The sequence below is a fragment of the Microtus oregoni genome, unplaced genomic scaffold (assembly GCF_018167655.1).
Source record: "Microtus oregoni isolate MIOR12 unplaced genomic scaffold, Mior012 000013F_ref0000133, whole genome shotgun sequence".
In the NCBI taxonomy this organism is placed as follows: Eukaryota; Metazoa; Chordata; class Mammalia; order Rodentia; family Cricetidae; genus Microtus; species Microtus oregoni.
In genome coordinates this window covers 35,054,147-35,077,069 of record NW_024543072.1, presented here as the reverse complement: position 1 = coordinate 35,077,069, position 22,923 = coordinate 35,054,147, and the positions used below count along the sequence as shown (strand labels likewise).

The following is a 22,923-nucleotide window of genomic DNA, read 5'->3' as shown; positions in this document are numbered from 1 at the left end:
GGGACAGGTTAGAGGAAAGGCTATCTCAAAGCAGAGCAGGTGGCTTGCTACCGCTAAAAAAAAAAAGCAGCTCTTTTCGCTACAAATTGTCAGCAATTTCCTGCCTTAGAAGAAACAATTACTCGTGAATTTTTGAGTTAAGGTTAATTAGTGGCGATTTAAAGTTCAGAAGTTGGCTTGTTTTGATGGAGGGGGGTTCTTTCTACATCTATGATTTAAAAGGCTACTTACAAACTTGACCCTAATTCTACCCATCCCATAATACAAAGTATTCCCACCAGCTAGAACTCGGGGCAATCAAAGCAGAACTTTTCACATGTTCAAAATAGAAGCCCCGCCGTAGAGGTTGTTAGTCAAAGGCTGACCTGATGCCTACAATCAGTTAACTAAAAAGTTTACTGGTTACCCTTGCCTTATTTCACGCTAAGGACTTTGAATTCCAATTTTGGAGATTGCAATGCCTTTTCCTATCCCATCCTGCAGGGGGCAGTGATCAGGAATCTCACTCTTAACCACAGGCTCCCTGATCAGCACCAAACCCTTCCTGGACTGTTTCTGGGAAACAGTCAGATTAGTCGCGGGAGCCAGGGCCTGCAACTGAGCCTGCGCATACTGCAGCAGTCGCGTGGGCGCATGCGCTTTGCGTAGACCTGGGCGGGTCTGGGCTGCTCCAGTGTTTCGGGGGCCCAGGAGCCGTGGGAGGAGCCGGCGGCCTCACCGTGGTAACCGCAGCGCCGCCGCCGCCCAGCCTTGCAGGCCTCGGGACTGTCACCGCCTCGGCTGTGAGGGTACATTGGCCGGGTCCCCGGAAGTAGCCTTCCCAGACTCTCAGACACCCCCATCTTCCCCACGCCGCTACCGCCGCCGCCATGCAAGGCGAGGACGCCAGATACCTCAAAAGGTGACGACCCGGGCCCCGCCCTGAACAGGTCCTTAGGCGTTTCCCCACTGATGTGGGTTGTCACTGGGGAGAGCTAGATGAGAGAAGGGGTGGGGTGCAGGGAAGGAGAAAGAAAGAGAGAAGTGATGGGGTGGAATGAAAGACGCGGCCCTGCGGGGCACGAGGTCCCTAATCCACCTTGGCTTGGCGGGGCCCTGACAGCATCAATGGATTTCCTTGCTTCTTTAATTCATATCCGCAGTGAGAGGCAGATTGGGCTAGGTAAACCCTCTATTTAGTTTGTTCTGGTTTTTGTTTTTCTCCTGACCCATTCTCCTGCTTTTCTCAATAGATGAATCCCATGGGAGCGTGGAAGTGATTTCTGTCACAGCACCAATTTGTGTTTAGTTTGAGATTCATAAATCACAGGGGTTTTGAAATAAAGACGGACGTGGTGGTTTTTACTTCGTGCAAGACTGGCCTGAGATGTTCAGCCAGCTGTTCTTGGTCCACTTCACCCACTTGACTGTCATTCACAATATAATATATATAGGAAGTGCATTATTATCAAGACCTTGGCATGAAAGAGCTTCCCATTTTCTACCTTAAGTTTGTGTGGTGTTAGCTGTTCCAAAAAAAGAAAGAAAGAAAATTTATAGAGATTCCTCAACTTCTGTCAAAGATAGGGACATCCAGGGTTAAGAATACACCTCTCGCTGGACCAGAGCGAGCGAGCAGTGAACAAATTAAAGGCTAATGTGGGGTCTCTATTTTTAGTTAAAGCTTTGTTGCTGATTCCCTACAAAAAGCACATACTTTTTTTTTTTACATAATTCATCTAAAATGAGAGCCATAAGGACAGAATACTTTTGAGAGAGAAACCATGCATGTTAGGTGGTGACATGAGCCTAGGTCCTAATATACTTTAATGAGTATATTTTTTCCTTTGCTTGGTAGGATTCTAGCTGACACAGAAACACCTTACAAATGTTAGTGGCCTCTTAAACAGAGTCCAATGTTTATAAGATAAATCAACTATACTGCCTTTGCAGGATGGGAAACATAGTCCTTTGTCTTTTTCATTTTCTGTGTTTATGGCAAATGGAGAGACTTTGAGTAGAGATTTGTAAATGGAACACGTGATCATAAGACATACTTCAGGAGGCAGTGCTCCTTTCCCCACCTCATTTTGCTAACAACATGCACACATGTACTTTAACCCCCACACCTCCAGGCATATACACACAAAATTTTTGTCCAGAGCATTAAATTTTCTAATTTCACATTAAACCTGAGTTTCTTTTAAAGAAAGTGCTGCTATTGTACCATTTTCTGATTTTCATATGCTATGGTTGCTCCATATGCTATGGCGTTGATTTCCTCAGACTAGTGTGGGCGCTCTTAAAATTGCATCATCTAGGAAACAATAAATGCAACTGATCTAGTTCCCATGATGTTTTAAGCTGGAATTAGCATCTGGAAAGGGGTTGAAAGTACTATGTTTAGTTTTATCTAATTTTGACAGAATAAACTTTGCATTCCCTTCAGGTTAAATATATGCATGCACACATGGATATCTGAGAGAGATGATTATTATATATATGATATACAGAGCTAATGGAAAAGGCAGGAATTTGATGGATATGATAAGTATGATGCTTTGTTCAGTTTTTCACATTGTATAATTCTGCTCGACTTACACTGTGCATTGACACTTTATTCCGTTTTGTGACTGAATAATATTTCATTGCATGGCTATATCATAATCTGATTATTTATGACTCAAGTGTAGAGATATTTAGGTGATTTTTTTTTGCCACTTGCCTATAAATAGGATCTTGACGAGATTTTGTGTGAACACTTCTCTTTATTCATTTTGTACATACATAAGCTTGGGATTGCAGAAGCATGGAGTGATTCTATGTTGGGCTCATGGAAGAGCCAACAAAAACTTTCTCAGTGTCTGTACCTTTTATGGTCCCTCTTATGTATGTAGGCTCCAATTTTTCCAGCAATGCCTGTTATCTTCTCTCTTTGTACTGTTCTGTGTGTGTGTTCTGTAACTGTAGCTATTCTAGGGGGTATGAAGTGGTGTCTTTCTTTGATTTTGATTTGCATTTCCCTAATAACTAAGTTGAGCTTCTTTCATATGGTCCTTAGCCATTTGTCTTCCTATTTTAGGAAAAAGTTTTTACTGAAAGATATTCTCAATACAGTTTGTAAATATGCAATTTACAAACATTTGTCGCAGCCTTTTTTGTCTTTTTACTCTGTTGAATATGTCAAGTGTCAACAATTTTAATTTGTTGAAGACTAATTTATAATAGTTACTGTTGCTTTTGAAAACATATTTATAAGCCATTGCTAAATTTAAGGCCATGAAGCTTTCCTTTATGTTTTATAGTGTTAGCTTTTAAATGTTTGTCTTTTATGCAATTGAGTTAATTATTGTATATGGCACTTAAGAATATCTAATTTTGGGGCTGGAGAGAGGGCTCAGCGGTTAAGAACACTGGCTGCTCTTCCAGAGGTCCTGAGTTCAATTCCCAGTAACCACATGGTGACTCACGACCATTCATAATGAGATCTGGATCTCTCTTCTGGCCTGCAGGCATACATGCAAACAGAACACTGTATAAATCATAAATAAACAAACAAATAAATAAATAAATAAATAAATAAAATGGGCTGTGATGCTGCAGGCCTTTAATCCCAACACTAGGCTACAAAGCGAGTTCCAAGACAGCCAGGACTGTTCCACAGAGAAATCTTGTCTCAAAAATAAATATATAAATATATGTATCTCATTTTTTGTTTAAAAAAAAAAGCAAAACAGGATTAAATAAAGTCAGCTAAAAGTAGGAGCACAAAAGGTGGAGCAAACAACTAGTTGGCAGGACGTGAACATAAGATTATTAAGAAAAACCTTATGGAATACAGGGGAGTCAGGAGGGTGAATAGAGAGGGGCAGAGGAATTAGAAAGGAGACTCATTGTTTGAGTTAGACAAGCGGAGGCTTCTGGGACATCGGCTGAGGAGGAAGGTCAGCTGGTGCTTTCTCTGCTAATAAAAAAAGTTACAAGCAAAACTCTCACACATATAAAATCTTCAAAAATATATGGAAAAGAATATCTTATCTTGGCATCATTTGTCAAGGACATTGTTCTTTTTCTCCGTTGATATTTGAGCATCCTTATTAAAATTGACTATAAGGGTAAGTGTTTGTTCCTGCTCTGTCAGTCCTCATCAACAGGTCTACTAACGTGTGTCTCTTTGTGCTAGTAACTCTTATTGCCTAAACGGGGAGGTTTTCCGTTGAGAAGTGTGAGTCCTACAACTTTGTTATTCTTTATTAAGCTTATGTTAATATTTAGAGTCTTTTGTTTCCATGTGAAATTTAGTGTTGTCTTTTCCGTCTCTGACAAAAACGGCTGTCAGGACTTTGATAGTGGTTCTATTGACTCCATGAATCATCTAAGGGAAATAGTGCTATCTAAAAAATTAATTATCCAACCCTTGAACATAGGATGGCTTTCCCTTTTTTAAATTTCTTATTAATTTCTTTAACATTTAAGAGTTTTAAGTGTTGAGTCTCCCTACTTTCATTTATTTGTAAACAGATCTATTTGTTGTTATGGGAAATTGAATTTTTTTGAATTTAGTTTTTAAATTTTTAATTACTATCAATGAAAAGACAATTTACTTTTAAACATACAACTTTGCTGAGTATGTTTATTAACTTAAACAATTTTCTGTAGTTTTTAGAATATAAAAATGAAATAATTTCATTACAGATAGATATAATTTATTTCTTATTTTCAAATCTGGATTCTTTTTACTTCTTTACATACGTCTCATTAGGTTCAAATCTCTAGGATATTTGAAATAAAAATGGTGAAACTGGACATTGCCATGTTTGTGATTTTAAAATAGGTGTTTCTCATCATTAAGTATGAAATTAACTGGAGAATTTTCATTCATGCTTTGTATCATATGGAGGGGGTTTACCTTTATTCCTTACCAATTTCTGAATGAAGAATTTGGTTTTTTATGCAATTGAAGAAGACTATGACTTGCAACGGCCTTAGCACATTGATTACATTCAACGTGTTTCTATCCAGTATATGTTCGATGCAATTGAAGATTACTGTGACATGCAAAGGCCTTACAACACTGGTAATATTCATAGGGATTCCTTCTCTCCATTGTGTTTTCTTTTATACAATTGAAGACTATTTTGATATGCAAAGGTCTTTTCACATTGATTACATTCATAGGGTTTCTCTCCAGTATGTGTTCTTTTTTTTATTATTTATTGATTATTTATTAATGATTTCTGTCTCCTCCCCACCACCGCCTCCCATTTCCCTCCCCCGGTCAAGTCCTCCTCCCTTGTCAGCTGAAAGAGCAATCAGGGTTCCCTGCCCTGTGGGAAGTCCAAGGACCACCCACCTCCATCCAGGTCTAGTAAGGTGGGCATCCAAACTGCCTAGGCTCCCACAAAGCCAGTACATGCAGTAGGATCAAAAACCCATTGCTATTGTTCTTGAGTTCTCAGTAGTCCTCACATTCTTGAAAGAAACCCTATGATCATAATCATTTTGGTAAGGCCTTTGCAAAACACAGTCATCTTCAAATGTACAAAGGATCACAGAGTAAAGAGAACCCCTATGAATGTAGTCAGTGTGGTTAGGCCTTTGGAGACCACTGTACTCTTCAAGATAATAAAAGAACAAACTTTTATTGTGTAGTGTAGGGAAACTTTATGAATGTATATCAGTGGAAGAAAGACTTTTCACATCTTATTCACCTTCAGATGCATAAAAGAACACAGACTGGAGAGATTATTGTCAATGGAATCTGTGGTAAATCCTTTGTCACAATCATCTGCAAATACATAAAATAAACCATCTTTTAGGCAAAAAAAAAGAATTTGTTTTTATAAAATGGGCTTTCTATGTCAGGTGAGATAATCATTTACTATTTTTCTTCATTTTATTAATAAGTTGAACTCTTTGAGTAATATCGCATGGCCTGTGTAGTCTTTTAATGCGCTGCAGATTCTGCAGGCTAGCACTCTGAAAATATTCCCAGCTGTGTTCTTCAGGAATGTTAGTCTACAACTTTTGTAATATCTTTGTCTCACTTTAGAATGTAACGTATTGTAAAGTGTTTTCTGTCTCCTCTTATTTTTTGGAGGATCTTAAGAAGGATGGGTGTTTATTTTTTTTTAAATTACAAGTACAAACGTTTGTTGATGTAATCCTTGCTTAGGTCTTGTTTAGGCAATAAGATAGGGTCTCACTGTGACCTTCCTTGGACAGAAATTCTCTGTAGATCAGGATGACGTGGAACTCATAGAGATTTGCCAATCCTCTGCATCCTGAGTGCTAGAATAAAGTTGTATGCCACAATGCCTGGCTTTTTGATCTTTTTAAACAATCAACATTTATTTCCTCTTCATTTATTGTTTCTATAAACTCTAGTAGTTTTTCCTCAGTCTTTTCTAGCTTCTTGAGGTGTAAAATTGAATTACATCTTTATATATATTTATTATGTGTGTATATATGTGTATATATATACACATTCTCTCCCCCCTCTCCTCCCAGTCCTTCCCTCCACCCCATTTGTTCCCACCCCCTCCAATCCACTTCTCTTCCATTTCTGTTTAAGAAATGACAGGTATCCTACAAGTATCAGCAAAACATGGCATATCAAGTTTAAGTAAGTCTGAGCACCTCCCCATGTATTAAGGCTGGGCAGGATGACCCAGTATGGAGAGTAGGGTCTCAAAAGCCAGTTTAAAGAGTCAGAGCAGCAGCCTCTGCTCTCACTGTTAGGAGTCCCACAGGAAGACCAACCCACACAATTGTAGCATATATTCAAAGTGCCTCCATCAGTCCCGTGCAGGCTCCCTAGTTGCTGGTTCAGTCTGTGAGCTCTATGAGCCCAGGTTAGTTGAGTCTGTGAGTTTTCTTGTGGTGTCCTTGACCCCTCTGGCTCCCACAATCATTTCTCCCCTTCTTCAGCAGGATTCCCTGAACTCTGCCCATTTGTGTCTGTGGGTCTGCAACTGTTTGCATCAGTTGCTGGATGAAGCCTCTCTGATGACAATTAGGCTAGGCACCCATCTGGCCTCAGGAGATGCCTAGTTCAGGCTACATATCCGCTATTGCTAGGAGTCTTCCCCATAGACTCCTGGGAGATTCCCTTGTGCCAGATTTTTACTTGACCCCAAAATGCAGCCCCCCTTTCCAGTAGTCTCTTTTAGTACCCCTCCCCCTCGGTTCCTACTTCCCCAGCCTGATTGCTTGTATTCCCAATCCCACCCTCCCTCAGTCCACTCATGAAATCCCTTATGTTTCCTTTTCCCTGGGAGATTCTTGGTTTCCTTTACTTGTCTTATTGCTCTAGCTAGAACTTCAAGTACTATATTGAATAAGTATGGAGAGCATGGACAGCCTTGTCTTGTTTCTGATTTTAGTGGAATTACTTTGAGTTTCTCTCCATTTATTTTGAAGTTGGCAATAGGCTTGCTTTATATTGCTTTTATTAAGTTTGGGTATCTTTCCAATGCAGGCATTTATAGTTACTGATTTCTATTCAGCAATGCTCTGCCACACCCCTAAATTTTGTTGTGTTGTTTTTATTTATAATTTCTCTGGTGAGTTACTCCTTGACTTAGTAGCTATGTGGATGTGGATTATTTAATTTTCCATATTTTTCTAAATGCTTTCTTTCTGTGCTAATTCCTAGTTTTATTCATTTGTGTTTAGAGAACATACACTATATAAAGTTAGTGTTTTCAAATTGATGACTTGTGCATAACGTAAGGTCTAGCTGTTAGAATACCCAGTTTACACTTTGTAAAGGGGAAGTTCATCTCCTTTGTATGTATTAGGTCTAATTGGTTATAATGTTCAATTTCTTTATTTATAGTAATCTATATAGGTATATCTGTTATTCCAAGTGATATTGAAGTCTGCCACTATTGTTACAGACCTGTTTGTTCTTTCATCACTTCAGTCCTTGCTTCATATGGTTTAGGTCTCTACTCTCAAGTTTACGTTTGTAATAGTTAGATCTTCTGGATGTGTTGATTGGTTTCTCACCACAGCGTTTGTTGTTACATTTTGTACTAGCTTTTAATTTAAAGCCGGTTTTGTATGAGTGTCCCACCTTTCTTTTATATTGTTTGTATTTTCTTTTCCCATCTTTTAACTTTTAATCTGTTCATAGTTTTGGAGCTGAAGTGTCTACCATGTCTATCATATACACATCATATATATATATATATATATATATATATATATATGTATATGCTTCATTTCTTAATTATCCATTCTGGAAGTCATTGCCTTTTATTAGAATTTAATTTATAAAGTAGTTACTTTATAATTAAGACTTACATCTGTTTAAAGAAGTATTCTAGACTGAAGGTACACAGTGGCTTTTCTGTTTAGCTACATAGTTACCTTTATCAGTTTTCTTTACTTCCTCATTTGGTTTCAATTTATTACCTAGTTCACCCCAGGCCAAAGCATTCTAATAAATATTTCTGTGGCTTCAATTGTAATAAATATAAATATATTTCTAAGATAGGTTATCATCTTTGGGTGCAGTTCTCTGGTACATATGTACAAAGTGGTGTTACTAAGAAGGCATTTTCAGGCAGTTAAAAGATATCAATTTAGTAATAGGATGCTGTAAATAAAAAAATTCAATAATTTTATCAAATTAAGAATTGATATAAAATATTTGAGAGATAATCATCTCAGAAGTTAGACATTCCTCATATGTTGTAAATGCTATGTTCAATTCTGTTTGACAGTTTAGCATTTAAAATAAAATCATTCATCTTATTAAAGTAAAAATAGAATAAAGTATAAATATAAATTTTAATGAGGTACATCCATTGTGAAAACAATTTTAGGGGCTGGATAGTTGGCTCAACAGTTAAAAGTTCTTGATGTTCTTGCAGAGGACACCAGTTGAGTTCTCAGCACCCACATAGTGGCTCATAACCCACTGTAACTCCAGTTAGAGGGGACCTGATAGCCTCTTTGAGTCTCTGCCGATTTTAAGTACATACATAGGCACATACAAACACCCATGCACATAAAATATAAACAAAATATTTTCTGACAAAAAAAATGCTCACATGGAATTCCAGCAGAATCCTACCATATTTTCAAACACGGTTTGCAATCAATCCTTCTTAAATTATTCAAAAAGAGAAGGCACACTGCAAAACTCCTTCTGAGAAGCCAGTACCATTCTAATACCCAAACTAGTTAAGGCACAGCTGCAGCAACAAAAAGAAAAACTATAAGCCAATATCCTATGAGCACAGATTGAAAATCCTCATTAAAATGCTTATGAATTTAATATAGGCTTATATCCAAAAGATTATATACCATATAACCACAGGAACCATTCACCATGAATTGATGTAATAAGTTACATAAATGAACTTAAATATCAAATAATTATCTCAATAGATGAAGAAAAGGCCTTCAATGAAATCCTTCATGCCATTTTGATAAATGGCTTAGAGAAAATACTGGAAAATACCTATCTGAGGATGATAAAAGCTATATATGAGAAACCCGCAGCCAGTAGCATCTTAAATAGAGAAAATCTTTAAGCAGGTAAACTGAAATCAGGAATGAGACAGGGCTGTCCTCAATCCTCACCTCTTTTCAATACACTGCTCAATGTACTAGCTGGAGCAATGGATCAAGAAAAAGAAAGTAAAGGGCTACAAGCAGGGAAAAAAAGAAGTCAAACTATCCTTATTTGCTGATGGTACAATATTACACATAAGAGACCCCAAAAATTTCACCAGAAATATTCTAGAAACAATCAGCAATCTCAGCAAAGTGACAGGATAAGAATCCATTCTCAAAAATCAAGAGCTTTTCTATACACCAACAACAAACATACAAAAAAGAAATCATAGATACACTCCCATTCACAGTAACCCCAGAGAAAATAAAATCTCTAGGAAGGACTTCTACAATGAAAACCTTAAATCTCTGAAGAAAGAGATGGAGACACACTGGGCAGTGGCAGAACATCCCATGCTCATGGAATGGTACAATTAATATTGTGAAAATGACTACCAAAAACTGTTTACAGATTCAGAGCAATCCCAATCAAAACTCCATGTCATTCTTCACAAAAGTAGAAAAGCAGGAACTATACTAAAATTTGTTTTGAACAATAAAAAGCCCTGGATAGCCAAAGCAATATTTAGCAAAAAATGCAGGGTTGGATGGATTGCTGTTAGAGATTACAAGATACAGTACAGAGCCATCAGATAAAATCTACGTGGCACCAGCACAAAAACAGACATGTAGATCAGTGGTACAAAATGGAAGACCCAAACATGGGTTCAGTGCAAGTAACTATAACCATCTCATATTTGACAAAATGTCAAAATCAGACCCTGGAGAAAAATTGAATCTTCAACAAGTGGTACTAGAAAAACTGGATGCTCCACATATATAAGAATGAAATTAGACCTATATCTATCACCTTGCAGAGAAACTAATTTCACATGGATCAAAGGCCTAAATATGAAACCTGGAACACTGAGTATGCTAGAATAAAACACACACACACGGTATATAAACGGCATATGTATAGGAAAGGACTTTCTGAATATGATCCATTTATCCAGGAATTAAGTCCTACAATTGACAAGTGGGGCTTCGTAAAACTAAAAGACTTCTTCACAACTAAAACAATTGAGTGAAGAAGAAGCTCACAGAATGGGAGAGAATCTTTGTGAGTTGTCCTCGGTAGAGGATTGATATCAGAATATATGGAGAAATGGGAAACTTAAGAAAAAAACATGACTCATTCGAAAAATGGGCTATGGATTTGAACATTGAGTTTTTAGAAGGAGATCTAAAATTGACTAAGAAATACCTCCCCAAAATGTTAATTATCCCCAGCAATTAGGGAAACGCAAATCAAAATGGCTGTGATAAAAAGCTCATTTTAGTCAGAGCCATCCTCTGCGAAGACAATTTTAATTATAAATGTTTCACTTGTGTTTATACATGGTTCTTTGGGTAAATACATTTTTTTTCAAGGTAAGACTATTCATGAAAATATGTTCTGCTGGGCCAGGAAATACATACTTGTTCCAGACTCACAGAATGTGATTAGATGGCATGTGTCAGTCTCACCCTCATGTTTTAGACATAAACTGTGTGAAAATTATGGCTGTTCTGTGAGATTTTAATGTACTTTTTTATATTTTTGTAGGAAAGTTAAAGGGGGAAATATTGATGTCCATCCATCAGAAAAAGCTCTCATCGTTCAGTATGAAGTGGAAGCTACCATTCTTGGAGAAATGGGGGATCCCATGTTGGGGGAAAGAAAGGAATGTCAAAAAATGTAAGTTTTCTTCATTTGTGTACATCTTTAAAATAGGGGACTTTATATAAACTTTATACAAATCTAATATTTTAATCTTTATAGGTAGTAAATATTTATGGAACACTTCTAGACATACTTTATCTTAGTCAATGAAAGATTACATTAGACTATATAAATATGGAATATATTCTAGAGAAAGTAATATTTTTGAAATGCTAAGTGAAATTAATCACAGAAGCTACGTTTATATAGGAACTTTTTGCTTAGTTTGGAAAATCTAAGTATTAAATCCTGTTTCCTTTTCCCCCTAGAATTGCTGGGAGTGGTTTGATGTTCAGATGTTCCCAAATGGGGCACAGATCTTTAATTAGTCCTTGAAAACAACCTAGTCCTCTGAAAAATGCAAGTAATAAGAGTGCTTTTAGATCCTCTGGTGTCCTACTTCCTTTCCTTCTTGGTTTTGAGAGAGTCCCTCAGGAACTGTCCTTTTTTCATCATTCTGCAGTTTTCTGCTAATTATCTTACCTTCCTCCTATAGTTTTTATGGTGAAATAAAATGAAAATGAAATTTATGCCCTGGCAATGCTGAAGCATATGTGGGCAGCCCATATATGGTAGTTTTGTTGAACTTGTTCATATTGGGTTTCAGGGTCTAAGTTGATGAGGACGACTGGCCAGGTCTCTTCCTCAAGAGGGCACCAGATCTCGTTACAGATGGTGTGAGCCACCATGTGGTTGCTGGGAATTGAACTTAGGGCCTTTGGAAGAGGAGACAATACTCTTAACTGTTGAACCATCTCTCCATCCCCATAGTTTTATGGTAGTAGAGAAGATTTGATATCACTTAATGTTCACCCTCAGCCCTCTCCCAGCTACACAGTGTTGATTTGGTAATTAGTCAGAAATCATTTCTACTTGTGCCATGTTTGGAATTGAGTGTGTTCGAGCTACTAGGAATGCATGTGATGGTGCCACTTTAAGTATAAGCATTGACTCCAAGTCCTTAAACACTCTGGGGATGGTTTCTTCCCCACAAAGAACATTGTTTCCCATCGAGATATTTTAGGTTGTCACTATAAGATGGTCACATTTTCATCTAAGAGGTGGAATCCAAGTACTATATGTACACAATCGCCTCCTACAAGAAACACTTATTAAGCCTGAATTTCAGTAATGCTATAGTTGAAAGCCCTGGCTTACTTACCCTACAAAGAGAAACTGCTTAGTGTCTCATTTTACTGTCTTCATTGGTTTTTCTGTAGGGATCAGGAGACTGACATTAGTGGCTCATGATAATAAATTAATCTTCTAGACCATACAAGACACTGACGAATATGTGTGTATTCTCACACTGCAGTCCAGATTACCCTTTTAGTCTTTCTCTCTCCATTCTTTTCTGTTTGCCATTCCTTACCTGAGACTATAAGACTTGAGCATTCATGAAAATCTCTTGAGATTTCTGTAACAGTGTAAACGAATGCAGACAGATTGTAAAAATACATACAGCTTTAATGGAAAAATAGACTTACAGAACCACCGTTCCTGCGGAAAGCAGAAGCAAGCACTGCGAGCATGCTCGCCAGATTTATAGGTAAACATGCTCGCCAGATTTATAGGTAAACCTTAGCCCAAGGCGAACACGCCCCCTAAGGGGTGGGACTTATCCCTACATCTCCCCCTTTTGTCTAAATAAGACAGAACTAAACCAAATACAACTTTATACAATAATAACAAATAATAAATATAACAAACAATATTGAGAACAAAGTTTTGCTAAACATTCTATCTCAAGGAGTCTAAATAATGTAGAGTGTAACTACAATTATATAATCTTCAACTCCGTCAAAGATCTGAGAAGGGAATAAATATTACTTAACAAACGAGATATATCCAAAATGTGCAACAATTGACAGAGACAACTGACTACCTGGGCAATCACGCAAAGTCTCGTTTGCAATGTTGAGTCAACCAACTTTGGCTAAGGCCTAACATAACTGACATACCATTATTAAAGGCAAGGAACTTTTTAAAACTATCTTACTTTGTCTTGGCAGGATATGACAGTCCTGTTTTATCCATTGATGCACACTCTGTCGGTAGAGCATGAGACTCTTAATCTCAGGGTCATGGGTTCGAGCCCCACGTTGGGCGCCAAAATGTAACAGCGTAAACGAATGCAGACAGATTGTAAAAATATATACAGCTTTAATGGAGAAATAGACTTACAGAACCACCGTTCCCGCAGAGACCAGGAAAGCAGAAGCAAGTGCTGCGAGATGCTTGCCAGATTTATAGGTAAACATTAGCCCAAGGCGAACACGCCCCCTAAGGGGCGGGACTTATCCCTACAGATTTCAATATTAGATTTCCTAAAGAAAAGCTGTCTTTAACTTTATAATCTCAAAACCTGCACTTCAGGAGAGGAATTTAATTTTTAGTTCTGAGGGTTTCACTCACTAACAGAAGGTATGTCACATTCACTAACCAAAGGTATGTACCACAAGACCCTACCAAAAGGAAAAATGTGTTTTGTTAATCCGAAAGGTTTTGTTAATGGTGGAGAAGAGAAAGTCTGTGTAGGTTGAGATAGGGATGACATAAACTGTCACCAAACTAGAGAGACGGGTGACTGTCTAGATCCACAGCCTGGCGCTTCCGCCTCTTAGAATGCCTTTCTGATTTCATTTTGAGAAACTGATGGTTATGGTGTAGAAATCATACAAATGAAATTTTGTTGGCTTTTTCTCCTACTAAGTATGAGTCTTGTATAGGAGGATTTACTTGACAGTCCTGATTTTATGTTTTCATAGTTGTCACTCATGCCATGAGTCCAAGTAAACAGGCTGGTGTGTTCCTCTGCACTGTCTTTTCTTCCCTTTCACTAGGACAGACTCCCAGTGATTGTCCTGGACTCAATTAAGAGGAAGGAATGGCAGAGTACCTCAGAGTTTATAGTACTTGCCTAGCAAGTGGCAGGTTCCAATCCCAGCACAAGTAAAGAAAAGTTGGAAAATGTTGTCATATTCAAGTATAAATGATATCATTTCTGACAGTATGTATTTCATATTCAGTCATAAGTAAAGACTGTGTTTTTACATCAGAAGTACTGCTTCAAACAGGGCTTAGGGATATCTTGTCCAGAAAGTCTTAAAAGATTTATGTTGCTTTTACTACCTTTTTATGCAGCTCACAGGAAATGATTGCCTTGAACTTATAAAAGCCTAATTGTATCTAAGTTATTACTTTAATAAGATTCAATGGCTAGATAGATATAGACTATGCATAATTTATAAATTATCTTAAAATAGTATTTTTGAATCTGTCATGTACTTTCTATAATATCTGAATTGGGAATTTGGATGTGCTTGCAGCATTCGTCTGAAGAGTCTCAATGCTAACACAGATATCACCTCTCTGGCCCGAAAAGTAGTTGAAGAATGTAAACTCATTCATCCCTCAAAGCTGAATGAGGTAGAGCAGCTGCTGTACTATCTACAGAACCGCCGTGATTCATTGTCAGGAAAAGGTGAGTGGAAGGAGGTAGAGTTTTAAATGTAACACCAAAGGCAGCCTTCACAAATATTATGTTTACTTTGTAAATAGATGTGTAGTATAAAAATACATAGTTATAGCTGGGCCATGATGCGCCTTTAATCCCAGCACTCAGGAGGCAGAGGCTGGCAGATATCTGTGAGTTCAAGGCCAGCCTGGTTTATAGAGTGAATTCCAGGACAGGCTCCAAAGCTACAGAGAAACCCTGTCTAGAAAAACCAAAACAAGTAAGCAAACAAACAAATCTAGTTATGAAAACTGTATTCATTTTGGTTGTGAGTTCTTACCAGTGCTAGGATAACCAGATGTACTTGTTTCCTGAATTGGAGGTTTTATGCTTCTACATGCAGTGGTCAGACTCTTTCACTGTGTGTGCACATGCACACATATGCTGAAATAAGGAGATAAGTCTGTCATCATGGTAGTAGAATAATAAAAGGCACATTGAAGGCAGAGATCTTCTCTTTTCTAATTAGACTTATTTTTCTAAATTTCTGGTTTATGCATCATTTATAACTTTAGTGAATTATTTATTTCAAGTTTTAATATACATATGAGAGATGTCTCATGCTTTAGATAACCCTGGGATATTACTCTCATGAATTTTCCTAAGAAAAGTATCACATTTCTTTTATCATTGTCTTTATTATTGTCATTTTCCTGTTCTCAACTCCTTCATGAAAGAACTGTACCATTAATGTTTTAGAACTCAGGAAATATAGAAGATATTTTCAAATAAAAAGGTTATCCCAATGAATGTTAGTGATTAGGATATATGAAAAAAGAACTGTGAAAAGTGTTCATTATATATGGATAGAATAATTCAAGTCAGTATTAGTCTCTCTCTGCACATTAGTAGTTGAAGGTATATAATGTTTTACTGCATATTAAAACTATACTTGTCTAAATGATCAAGATGTTTATAACTTTTTACTGTGATAATGTAGAGCCAGAAGCCTCCCCCTAAGGAGATGGCAGGAGGGACTGTAGTAAACTGTGGCACAGTGATTCATCACTTCAGTGATTTCTTTTTCTTTGCCAGTCAGAACTACTGTTATTTTATTTAAAATTAAAAATAATTTTAACTAAATTTTTTTTGACACAGAATTTAACTTTTGATGATATGCCCTTACCTCTCATGGATAATGCCCCTGAAAGTGGAAATGGTTAATTCCTTTTCAATTCTGTATTTGTGTCTCTTTGGAAGAGTAGGCTGTCCTGACATTTTTATTGTCAACAGTGTGTTCCTCATTTTCCATCACTCATACTTCATAGCAGTATTTCTTTTCGTAGCATGTATTAATTGTGTGAAACTGGTTTTTCATGAGGACAGTTTGATACATGAATGTAGAGTTCATATTTACTTCCAGCATTCTTGCTGATCCCCTTCTAAATTGTCCCCTGTAATGTCCAAGTCTTTTATATCCATATTTATTTGCTAACTGTACAGTTTTTTATTTTTTCTAATTTATTTAATTTCCTTTCTAATTTATTATTGATTTAATGCATTGTTTCTGTTTTTAATATGAAAATATGCTTTTAACTGAATAGAGTAATAAACATGTTCAGTACGTTTGAATGCCTCCTTGGGAATAAATGAAGATTAAGCTGATGTAAATATCAAAAATTCGTCTTTTAATTTATGTCCTTTAACTTTTCAGACAAAAATCATTCATTCTTAGTTACTTTAGCTTATAATTTAGCTACTATTTCTTACTCCTCCTGTGTTAACGTTAGTTTTCATGTTCATCATTTTTTTATTACTTACACTGTTTTCTTTGCCTTATTGATTTATGCATTCCCATCTTAAAAGAAGTATAATTTTGTCACAGATTTTGTTAGTTTATGTTCTCCTTAATAGCATCATTAGAACAAATAGCTGATTTTTACATGGAAATATTTTATGCACTGAAAAAAATTTCATCAAAGATTTAATTTTATACCCCCAGGTTAGGCAGCATCAATCTCAACTACTGAAAATAATTACTCCCAAACCTTTAAAACCTAATTCTTAGGATTTTTAAAATCTTTTTTACAGAAAAAAAAGAAAAATCAAGCAAGCCTAAAGATCCACCTCCTTTTGAAGGGATGGAGGTAAGACCGTGTGAATTCTGATCTGTTCAACAAAACACTACAGACATCACCTTTCCTTTCAGTATTGCATATGGCCATGTTCAGAAGTAGAATTTTAAATGGTTCACTTTAGAGATACCTTAAAAAGGCATCTTGTTTAATCAATGCTTAATTGATTAAAACAAAAATTGTTGGTAGTGCTGTTTAACACATTTTAAATTTATTAAAGTAAGTAGCAAAAATATTCTCAACATTTTGGAATAAGTTTTAAAATATTTAATCTATTATAGTAGTTGCAAATAACTTTGTATTACATTTAAAATACATTAAGAGACAAATTTTAGATATGTTCCATTTTATTGTGCTTATAATTTAATATTATCATTCTACTACACAAAGACCTAAAATTTCCATCCACAAAAGAGGCTATTATCCATTTTTTGGAAATTGTTTGTAAGTAATATATCCATCACAAATATCATCGATCTGACTGCGATTCTGCCTATCAGAGCTACTGAGTGCTTCCCGCTATGTTTCAGATTGACGAAGTGGCCAACATTAATGACATGGATGAGTACATTGAGCTGTTGTATGAAGATATTCCAGACAAGGTTCGGGGTTCTGCCTTGATCCTACAGCTGGCTCGAAATCCTGATAACTTGGAAGAACTACTATTAAATGGTAATTTCTTTTCCTAAATATTGAACATAGAAAATTATGGAAAGCAAACCTACCCTCAAAGTTTGTACTCAGATCTTAAATATTTTATGTATACAAATGCACATATACTTGTTTTCATGTCTTAAATATTTATATTCTGAAGTTTCTTTTTTCTTGTATATATTAGGAATATTTTAAATCTGTTATCTTCCTCTCCTTCTCTCTTTTCATGGTAGGTCTATGTATCCACTCTTTTGTTTTCACACTGTTTGTGGTTTTGCATCTCAAGAGTTTGTTGGAATTAGCATATGACTAGACCACCATGTGTTCTTTTTCCATTCAGTTTATTGGTGTCTTTAGTCTGTTCAACACTGATGTAGCACTCATAAAGTAGGTTTTGTTATTTTGTATTTGCTATGAATGATGAAACTTTGAACATATATATTTGTAAATTATGAAAAATGTTATGATTCTTAACTCTTTTTACTCTTCTATTTCTGTTTTCTTCTGCTATTGTTTCCTTCTATACTAGATGGTTTTTAGTCTATCATTTTAAGCTAATTTTCTATTATTATGTTTACCTGAGTTATTATCTTAGTGATTTCCCAACATTACAATTGACAGTTTCAAACAATCTTGTTCAAATTACAACTAATTTAATTTTAACAGTATACAGAAATTTGTTCCAATATACACTTTTGTCTTTTCCCTCCTCACTCCTTTGTGCTGTAATAATACTGATTTATTTCTTGCATATGTATATGTGTGGTATATCCATATCTGTATGCGTGTTTACAAGTGTATGAGTATACTTGTTTATAGAAGTATATACATTCTCATATGTGTGTGTAGAGGCCCAGGGCTGATATCAAGAGTCTTACTCAATCATTGGCTGCCTTATTGTCTCTTAGTTGAACCCAGAGCATGAGGATATGGCTGGTCTAGCTAGTTAGCTTGCTCCAGTAATCCACCTTCAGAGCTCTGGAGTTACAGGCAGGTGGCTGAGGGCCCCTGTAAAGTGTCAGTTCAGGCAGTGATCCGCGAAGATGGGAAAATGAAAACTCAGTTCAGATTGCCTTTATCAACCTGGATCAAACCTGGGAAGTCTAATGCCAGGAGGTTCATATTTAAAACACAGTACAGTTTGGGTAAAAGTTTCCAGGCAACAGTTATTCCCATCCCAGGTGCACAATAAAGCTTAAGGTATGGCTACATAGAAACTCCTTTACAAAGTACATGTGGCCATAAGAATGGTTTCTGTAACTACAAGGTCTAGAATTTAGTGTGGTCTCTGTCCAAGATGTCATAGAGAAGTACATATGACATCTCCCCCAAGGATGGGTTCCAATAACTGAGAGCTAAAGATCTAGGGAGGGAAGAGTCTGGTATAAACATTCGGCATGAGGTCTGCCTCTATAGCACAATATGGGTGAGGTCTGCCTCTCAAATAGCAGAAAGGTCACCTGGTCATTAACAGTATTCATTCCCGGCCTTCCGGGTGAAAAACAGGTAATTTCTCCTTTGAGGAGAGGCCCTGCATGTTTAGCATCATTGGTTTCACGGTGCTCTGTGGGCACAAGAAGCTTTGTACCCCCAACAGGTGACAGAAATTCTCTTGCACTTTCATGTGTCATTCCTATCTGCATGTCTCCATGATTTCTGAGGTAAACCTGTTTACCATCTTATTGATGGTAAACACACAGCATTGCTTTTCTCTTCACGCTTTGGTTCTCTTAGCCTTTTTGCAAACCTGACCATGACTGTGACATGTTTAAGTGTTGATATCATTCAGTGTGGTATATTTGGTGTGTTTACCTTTTTAGTCTTCAGCACACAGGAAATTTTTAGCTATTTTCTCATTAAATGTTCAGTTTGAACCTGTATATGCTTCTGAGACCTGCATCATGGATGTTTCTGTGCTGTATTCTCCAGATTTCTTTAAGGACCTGTTCATTTTGACTTCCTCTTTTTTTCTTCAGACTGACCAATCTAAAATGCTTATATTAACTTTTCCTATGTCACGCCTGTTGCTTAGATTCCCAGTAAATTTTAACTTTAGCTTTTGTACTCTTCAAGTACATATTTCTTATTTTTGCCTCTTTTTTTATAATTTGTGGTCTCGTTGATAAAATGTCATCCCTGTTCACTCATGTAACTAACTGCCTTTAAATCTATAGAAATGGTTTACTTTAATCTTTAAATGTTATTTATTTCTGTATATGTGTCTGTGCATTTGAATGTGTGTAGCTGTGTACGTGTGTATTTGGAGACCAGAAGAGGGCATAGGGTGTATGCCTCTATCATTTTTTACCTATTCTTTGAGGCAAAGTCTCTACCTAAATCTGGGACACAGGTTTTCACAACTGGGCTAGATTCCAGCAAACCTCAGGGGTGCTCCTGTTTTCACCTCCATGGAGCTGTATTAAAGGTGTGAGAGAAGCATGGTGACTTGCTTGGGAAATCTGAACTGTGGTCCTCATGATTGCACAACAAGTACTCTTAACTGCCAGCCTATCTTTCCGGTCCCTCTTTTTCTGAATGTAATAATAGCTGATTTAAACTCTTTGTCTTATAATAAACTCAGTATCTACTTTTTCATGGACAATCTATTGATTTTATTACCTGAGCATGGGTCACATGGTTCTATTTCTTTCTCTGGTGAGTTGGTTTTGTTGAAACAATATATGGTAACTCTGGAAATCAATCATGCTACCCCATGGCTTTTTATTAATGCCATTTGTTTGTTAGTCAAGTTTTGTGGATTAATTCTACAAATTTGATATCCTTTTAGAAGCAGTGCAATTTCTACTCAGTTGGTTTTTTGGACAATTTCCTTAATTGCTTGATGATAATATCTCCCACCCTTACTGAAGACCTCTATGTATGTTAGGGTGTGTCCTAAGTGTTGAGGCACTTCACATTTAAGACTCTGCTTTTCTTCTTAGACAGTTTCAAAATTCAGCCAGAACTGATAGATTAGGGTCTTTCTGTGATAGGCCTACAACTGTGTACCTGTCTGTATGTGGCTTTCTAGATTTAACAAAAGTACGTCTGACCCCTTTAAAGCTCCTGAAAATACCTGATTTTAGCTTTTGTTTAAAAAATGTCAATAACCTTTTGTTAATCCTGCTAACAAACTGTAAGTCTATCTCGGGCATTGTGATGCTGCCACAGTGCTTTTCTCTAACAGCATAAGGCTGTTTAAGGCACAGCAAGCTTCAAGTCAAACAAATGACAACTGAATGTTCCCTGCACCCCATGAACCCAGCTTTTCACAAGCTTCTTCTGGTATGGGGTAGGAGGGAAGCTTCAAACTCTGCTCTCCTCAGCTCCTGCCAGTCCACCACAGTGGGACAAGGCAAAAAAGGATTAAGACAGTTCAATTGTCACAGGGCTCGCTGTTCTTATCAAAGTTTAACTGTTTTTCTTCAGTAAATACTTTGTGAATTACCTAAAGGTAATTCTCCATTTTTAAATAAAAGTGAGATAGTGTTTCACTATATAGCTCAGGCTACCCTCAAATTCACGTCTTCATGCCTCAGTCTCCCAACAGGCTAGTAGCATATGCAATATATAGCTTATATAGCAATATGGCAAATAGCAGTTTTGAAAAGTTTTTTTTTTTACCAGTTTGCTTATTCTTATATGGAAGAGTGAATTGCTTGAGGTTTTTAGTCTGCTGCCCTACAAGTTACTTGCCCCAGAATTCATTTTTGATAAAATAATGGTATAGCGGTATAAACTAAGGTTACTTTATGTTATGTAATCCTCCATTCCCATGTAGTTAGTGATCAGAACATGACCTAACTCAGGTATCCAGATTCCTTTTGTTATTGTTCCTGTGTGCCTGCTGTTTCTTCATCGAACAGATGCTGTTTCTTCCAGAGACTTACTCCTCACCATACATTTCCCACATGGCAATGGGTATGCTATATCTTCTTTCTGTTCCATTGGTCTGGTTCATGAGTATTGGTGAAATTTTCTGTCCTGCCAGCCACCTCCCAAACAACCATACAGAGACTTGTTATTAATTATAAATGCTTGGTCAATAGTTTAGCCTTGTTACTAACTAGCTCTTACAACTTAAATTAATTCATATTTCTCATCTGTGATCTACCACATGGCTCAGTACATTTTTTCAGCATGGCTTGTTCATCTTGCGATGACTTGCCCTTCTTCATCCCAGTGCTCTCTCCCTGTCTGCAAGTCCTGCCTTTTTCCTGCCTAGCAATTGCCATTTAGCTCTCCGTTAAACCAATGAGAACAACACATCTTCACAGTGTACAAAAAGATTGTTCCACAACAGATAAGGGCCGAACCAATATAATACTGTTGGTTATTGTTCTGTAGTTTTATTTGTGGTGCATGAAATTGAACCCAAGACCTTTTACCTGTTAAGGGCAGGCTGTCACTAGAGCTGGTTCCCCAGGCTGTGTTTATTTGTCAAGTCTCTTTAGTTTGGGTGGACTTAATTTTTCTTCTTTCCTTTTTTTTTGAGGGGGTAGGAGTTGGGAGTGGGAGGTGGATTTTTGTTTGGAGACAGGGTCTGGTGTAGCACAGGTTTGTCTTGAATGCACATGTGGCTAAGGCTGGCCTTTAACTCTTGATCTTCTGGCTTCACTTTCTAGTATGTAGTTTAATTTACTTGTAAGATAAATGATCCAATTTGACTTTCTTTTTTCTTCAGAATTCACTTTGCTGGTCTTGTACTGAAATTATGTTCAAATTCGTGCTTTTTTACAGTAGTCTGCTGTGGCACACTTGAGAAATACTCTTTCCTCTGGCTTGTGTTAATTAAAAGCTTTTAGGATTTGGTAGATAGAAAAAGTGAAGCCAGATTTCCTACTAAGTAGGACTTTTGAACCATTGAGTATGTACTGCCCTTCTGCTTATGTGATTTTTCAATAGCTTCGAGCAAAGCTTGCATTAGTCCAATGACTTACAGGGATTGTGAAAATCTATTGGCAGATTTTTAAATTGCTAAAAAATTCATTACTAAATTGATGAATACTAATATAGCCAATTCTTATTTTATAATCTGAATAACCAGGAATATATATATATATATATATATATATATATATATAACAATAGATTCTGAATTTTCATTAATGACAGTGGAATTATAATTTCTATGTTTTAACATGTGGAAGGACACTTTAAAAATAATCCCACACTAGCTCAGAATTGAGAAATAGATGGTTATTTATTTAGGGGTAAACTCACAAATCAGAATTCTCTGCTTGAAAGGAGAACGTTAACTGAATCCAGCAACCAGAAAAAGAGCAGACACATGCTCTGCATCCGCTTATATAGTGTAAGAGGCCACGCCCCTTGGGCGGGTAACCACTGGCTGCAAGACTTTC

At 36.8% G+C, this 22,923-nt stretch overlaps 1 protein-coding gene across 2 annotated transcripts in view; it reads left to right on the top strand.

Moving 5' to 3' along the window:
• The first annotated feature begins 624 nt into the window (after positions 1–624).
• Positions 625–22,923, top strand: part of Kifap3 (kinesin associated protein 3) — a 134,727-nt gene continuing 112,428 nt past the window's right edge. For both annotated transcript variants that reach the window (XM_041662511.1, XM_041662512.1), the window contains exons 1-5: positions 625–901; positions 11,159–11,290; positions 14,644–14,798; positions 16,863–16,918; positions 17,437–17,578. In XM_041662511.1, coding sequence (XP_041518445.1) covers positions 870–901; positions 11,159–11,290; positions 14,644–14,798; positions 16,863–16,918; positions 17,437–17,578 — 517 coding nt within the window. In that variant the 5' untranslated portion in view covers positions 625–869. The remainder of the gene's footprint in view (positions 902–11,158; positions 11,291–14,643; positions 14,799–16,862; positions 16,919–17,436; positions 17,579–22,923) is intronic.